At 43.4% G+C, this 6,071-nt stretch overlaps 1 protein-coding gene across 5 annotated transcripts in view; it reads right to left on the bottom strand.

Annotated features, from left to right (window-relative positions):
- Positions 1-3,045: 3,045 nt before the first annotated feature.
- The window catches only part of IFT46 (intraflagellar transport 46), a 19,555-nt gene continuing 16,529 nt past the window's right edge, over positions 3,046-6,071 (bottom strand). For 3 of the 5 annotated variants that reach the window (XM_023739934.1, XM_023739932.1, XM_023739933.1), the window contains exons 10-12: positions 4,930-4,990; positions 4,472-4,557; positions 3,547-3,999 (exon numbers count right to left, since the gene is read on the bottom strand). In XM_023739934.1, coding sequence (XP_023595702.1) covers positions 3,904-3,999; positions 4,472-4,557; positions 4,930-4,990 — 243 coding nt within the window. In that variant the 3' untranslated portion in view covers positions 3,547-3,903. Of the gene's footprint in view, positions 4,000-4,471; positions 4,558-4,929; positions 4,991-6,071 lie in introns of all 5 variants that reach the window. The other 2 variants (XM_023739935.1, XM_004385661.1) reach the window with 2 other exon arrangements.

The raw sequence follows: 6,071 nt of genomic DNA, 5'->3' as shown, positions 1-6,071 counted from the left end.
AGAGAACAGGATACAAAGAAAAGATTAGTCCAAAGGACTAATAATGGACCACAGCTACCACGGCCTCCACCAGACTGAGTCCAGTACAGCTAGATGATGCCCGTCTACCACCGACTGCTCTGACCAGGATCACAACAGAGGGTCCTGGACAGAGCTGGAGAAGGATGTAGAACGAAATTCTAACACACAAAAAAAGACCAGATTTACTGGCCTGACAGAGACTGGAGAAACCCTGAGAGTACAGCCCCTGGACATCCTTTTAGCTCAGTGGTGAAGTCACTCCTGAGGTTCACCGTTCAGCCGGGGACTGGACAGCCTTATAAAAACAAATGAGACTAATGAGGCACAGCAGTCCAGGGTCAAGGACTAGAAGGCAGGAGGGGACAGGAAAGCCGGTGATAGGGAACCCGAGGTTGAGAAAGGACAGTGTTGACATGTGAGGTTGTTAACCATTGTCAAAGGGCAATATGTGTACTGTTTAATGAGAAACTATTCTGTTCTGTAAACCTTCATCTAAAGTACAAAAAAAAGAACTATCTATGTGAGATCAAACTGACAACAGCAACTCAAAAGGTTTGATGGGAAGCCTAAGGGCAGTAAGTTGAAGATAATGGTGATGGAATAATTTGGAAAAGGAGAGTGAGAAAAGCAGCACAACTGGAAGAATGTAATCAATGTCAGTGAATTGTACAGGTAGAAATTTTTGAAATGGTGTATCTCTGGCTATGTATATTTTCACCAAAAAAGAAAAAAGGTCCTCCAAGGCCGAGAAGGGAGAGTGTTGACATGTTGTGGGGCTGTTAACCAGTGTCATAAAACAATATGCGTACTCACTGTGTAATGAGAAACTATTTGTTCTGTAAACCTCCACCGAAAGTACAATTAAAAAAAAAAAGAAAGAAAGCTGACTGGAAGTAGTTGGATGGGCAAAGTCCTGGACATTTGCTTGAAGAATTCCTGTCAGTATCTGTAGGTCTCTTCTCTTTGGCTGATCAATTTCCTAGGAGATGACTCCTATTCTGCTCTGGAAGTGTAAGCTTGGAAGGGGGCCAAGGGTCTCACTGCTCATTCCTTTATTTAATCGTATTTTAAATATGGTCCCTCACTTCTAAGAATACCCATATCCACAGCCTCCTTGGTTGAAAGGCTCCTATCTTCTGCAGGAGTGAGGGTTGAGGTGGGTGGCAGGATGGGAAAGTTTTAGAGATCTACTCCTTATATATACCTTCAACCAACTCTCCTGTTTTCAGTCTCATTGGGCACACCTCCTATCACAAATATCTGGCACTTTCAATTCCTGATCCTTTCCAGGGTTCTGCAGTGTGAAATGACTTGCTTCTTGTTGGTCTCCTGGGCCCCCTTCGCCATGGTCAGATTTCAGTCTCCACCCACCCAGCCCCACTAAATCCATCGTCCACCTTCCAAAATTTTGCTGCTGTGTGGTCTACCGTTATCTCCTTTCCTATTATATGTCCTTGTTGGTTTCTTTTTTAATTCCTATACTGTTATTTTAGTGCGCTTCAAGGAGGGAGTGAAGATGTAAATACATGAGTTCGATTTTTGTTTATTTGAAGTGTAGAGAGGCAAGGATCACAGAGAAGGTGAGGGACACTTCAAGCAAGGAAAATAGCCTGCATAAAGGCTTAGTATGAAGAGGAAACTCATGAGTCATGTGCAGCACAGCAAGCAGATTAGTTTTGCAGGAGCACAGTTCACACTGGGGAATGATGAAGAATGAGATTCTCAGGGTAGGGAGTGAGTAGCCAAATGGAAAGTCTGAAAGGCCAAGTTGAAAATTTATTCTTAGTAACATAATTAAAACGAAAACTCATTGCTGTCAATTCTGACTCATAGCAACCCTACTGGACAGAACAGAACTGCCCCACATGGTTTCCAAAGAGCAGCTGGTGGATTCAAACTGCCGACCTTTTGGTTAGCAGCCGAGCTCTTAACCACTGCACAACCAGGGCTCCAGTAACATAATTTTCATATCTTAAATACTGTGGCACTTAATCATTTCCAATATCTTTATCCACAGGAAAATTAGTGCTTTATAACTGTTTCACAGCTGGATTAACTGCAGCATAGAACTTAACTGACTTTTCCTAGGGCCACTGAGTAAGTGGCCAAGAGGGAATAACTATGGATTGTTGAAAAGGAGCAAAGAGGCCACGATGAGAGCTGTGTCCAAAGACGACCGCTGGAGTGCTGGGGTGGGTGTGCTGTATCGGGAGAGGCAGTGCCTTAACCATTAACTTAGGCATGCATCAGTAGTGCCGAGTCTCAGCTCTAGCCAAGAAGGCAACCTGATTGTTCCCTGAAAACCTAACGGAGCATTTGGGTTCCCATTACATTTTGCCTCCCTCCTTTCCCAGTGAGTTAAATGTGAGCATTAATGGTGCCCATCTGAGTGGAACCCTGGGCGTGGTGTGGTATCAAAGTGAGATTTGAGCTCAGGGACATAGATGTTCCTGCTCCTCAAATTCAGGCATGACGGGAACATCATAGCTGGTTTAAGAGTTTGTAAGAAAACCATTCCCCTCCTGTCTATGTGTTTATTGTGTATATGTTAGGCTGATGGTATAGCATTTGACTGTAACTTTCCCCTCCAACCAATTCATGCCCTACTTTCCCCCCATATCAGTACTTGGCTCCATTATCCATTTTGGCTCGAGCCAAAAAACCTAGGAGTCATCCTTGCTTTCTTCCCTTCCCTCCACCCCCAATGCCCGCTCTACCACCAAGTTCTGTAGGTTCTACCGCTGCTGGTTGTTTATTTGTTGTCTCTCACTCCCACACCCTCCTTTCCATACTCTGTACAGCTAGAGCGGGGAGCCTAAGAACTATTCTCCAGATTCCCTTGCCAGCTGTTGATTTCTGCCAGTGGGAGGCACTGGAAGATGAGAAGGTGGGAGAAAGGAAGCAGCAGTAGTTGCTTGCAGTTGCTGTCAGGGGTTAAGGGACTGCGGCCTCCAGCCATTCAAGACCTGGCCACAGCAGCACCTCTTCTGTGTCCAATACCGGCAATGCACACCATCTCCATTCTCCCTTTTGCTCCTTCAGCCCTTCAACACTTCTGCAACCAATTTCCTACATTAAATACCCTTTGTTAGAAATAACTAGCATGGTTTGACTTCTTGACTGGAGCTTGGCTGATATAAGTTCCAAAAGATTTCCCAAATCTGTCCACTGCTACTACCACCCTACCCCAAGCCACAATCATCTCTCACCTGGATGACTGCAATAGCTAGGCTCCCTGAGACCAAACCAGACAGGCCTAGAGCTAGACAGGGAGGTAGCCTGTAAGGCAGGCAGCATTAATGGGTGAGAGACCTGTCAAAAAATTTAATTCTGGAAGAAAAATGATTCCCCCTCTACTGCCAACCTTGGAGGATTAGGGTTTGATTTTATTTCACAGAGTTGGTTTACTTAAACTGTTGTTCACTTAATGCCCATTACTAGGCCAAGTCCCTTGTCTCTGCCGTGTGCTGAGTCAGCATTTTCTCTTTTATATTACAGAAGAGCAGGATAACCTGAAAACATTTTATTTATAAAATCTTTGCCAACTAACATTAAGAATGAAAGAGAATAATTCCATCCCCACCCAAAAAGAATGGCTTTTAAGCTTTCCTCCCAAACTGAGCTCCTTACGATCCCAGAAATTCCAATTCTTCTAACTCAAATCCCCACAGTGGTGAAGATGTGTAACTGCCAGGGGAAGGAAATCAGAGACAGGCAGAAGCCAGCACTGCCAGCAGTGCTCTCTGGCAGAGGGTAGCAGAAAGTGCATTGTCCCTGTGTCAAGCAGAGCCTCACAAGGAAGCCAGGTGAGCTGATATGATCTCTTGTTCTCGGCTGGGATAAGGGACCCAGCTTGGCCTTGAGACAGACTTGAGAGGTGTCTCAGCTGAAGGTTAATGTCTCTGCATTTCCAGCTTGGGAGGTAGAGTTGGATGGAGGGGTGAATGCTTTCTTGCCTTCAGCTAGAGCTTTAAAGTGCTGTAAGGAAAGAGAAGAGGGAACACTAAGTATTTGGGATGTGTTAGTTACTACATTTTAGCAAGAACTAACCTCTTCACAATGCTTTAAATGTTCATTTCCTCCCAATTCTACTTCTAAAACAATTCCTTGATGTTGTCTTTGAAAAGCAGCCAGAAATTTGCCCCACTTCCTTCAAATATAGTCCCCTTTTTTATTTCCTTCCTGCTTCCGTTCATTAGGCCACTTGGTTCTCCTCTAAGAATGAGTGTTTACTGTGTCCTTACCTCACCTCATCTAAGGCTCACGTCTCTTCTACTTTCTCCTTCCCATGAAAGCGCCACCCTGCCTCCTTTGCTGCTCTCTTAATTACAGGGCTATTCGGACAGAGACATCCTCTAATGCCAAAGAACGCAATCGCAGCAGGCTCAGAATAGTGGAGACTGCAGTGCTCCTCAGTACAGCTTAGGCCAATCCCTGATGCTAGTCTTACCTGTGAATTCTTGAATTCAGAGTAGAGGGTAAAGAGCAGGTGGAGGGACTGAATCCGACTCTTGTAGATAGGGATGTCTACGATGGCTGAAATGAAAAAGAACTCCCATAAATAGGACCAAACTAAAATATGGAAATTATGGGGCATTTCTGTTAAGGATAGCCAATTCCCTCCCTGGAAGAGAAACTGTTTTGTATGGATCTAACTATTTCATTCTATCATCCCAGATGGGATGAGTTCCTATGACTTTGGGGGTTATATACCCAGCAAAGATTAGTCATATAAGCCCAAACACCACCCCTAGGTGCTGCCAGACAGGAAAACTGGCTTAAAGTAAAGGCTGTACCTCAAGATGCTATCTTCTCACAGTAAACAAGCCTTTCAAAAGCCTGAAATGTATTTATCCAGAGACAGGGATGGGGGGTAGAGGGCTATGGGGGAGGGATAGAGGCGCTCACCACAGATCATGTCAATGTACTCTGCTAGGCTGCAATCAATCTCTGCAGTGGGAAGGCTCACCTGGAAGGAACAAGGGATGGACCAAAATCAAAAGGCTGAAGTTTCAGTGGACCCCAGCACCACTCTCTCTTTCTGAAAGAAAAGCACTCCTAGCATAGGACATGTTGTTTTTTCCTGATCAGTAAGGCAGAACTGGTCATATTCATTAACTGCTGAAGTAGCAGATGCTCTATCAGAACCAAAAGATTTTGTAAGTAAAATACATTGTCATGCTGTCTTCCTGTGTGGACTTGTGAAGAAGAAAATGGTCCCAGGTTATGGCCAAGTATTTACAGTTACTTGGTTACAATGCCTAATGGTACCAGGACACCATAGGAACAGAGAAAATGGACAGGACATATCACTCAGGGGACAGGCTCTGGACCTAAATTATCACATTGTAAGTTTAAAAACCATTGACTTCTTAACATTTTTTCTCCTTCTTTTTGCAGAAAACAGAAAACAGGAGTACGTATAGCTCTGCAATCTGCTTTCTTCATTTAACAACATGCCACTGACATTTCTCCATATCAGAGCATATTTCATTCTTCCAGAGGCCAAATAATATTCCATTGTGTAGTATTTCACTGAATGGATGTATTACAATCTATCTATTCAATCTTCTACTCCTAATCAGGTATGTGTCCTCAGTTATAGCTTTAAAATGATGTGAGAACAAAAAGAGACATCAGGATGACAGCACTAAACTCATACCTATCAATAATTACACTGAATGTAAATGGACTTAATGCACCAATAAAGAGACAGAGAGCGGCAGACTGGATAAAAAAGCATGATCCATCTATATGCTGTCTACAAGAGATGCACCTTAGAGTTAAAGACACAAACATGCTAAAACTCAAAGGACGGAAAAAATATATCAAGCAAACAACACTCAAAAAAGAGCAGGAGTGGCAATATTAATCTCTGACAAAACAGACTTTAAAGTAAAATCCACCACAAAGGATAAAGAAGGGCACTATATAATGATTAAAGAGTCAATACGCCAGGAGGACACAACTATAATAAATATTTACGCACCCAATGACAGGGCTCCAAAATACATAAAACAAACTCTATCAGCACTGAAAAGAGAGATAGA

This window comes from Trichechus manatus, unplaced genomic scaffold (assembly GCF_000243295.1).
Source record: "Trichechus manatus latirostris isolate Lorelei unplaced genomic scaffold, TriManLat1.0 scaffold00143, whole genome shotgun sequence".
NCBI lineage: Eukaryota > Metazoa > Chordata > Mammalia > Sirenia > Trichechidae > Trichechus > Trichechus manatus.
The sequence above is the reverse complement of the archived record's forward strand: the minus strand, read 5'-3'. Positions and strand labels throughout refer to the sequence as shown.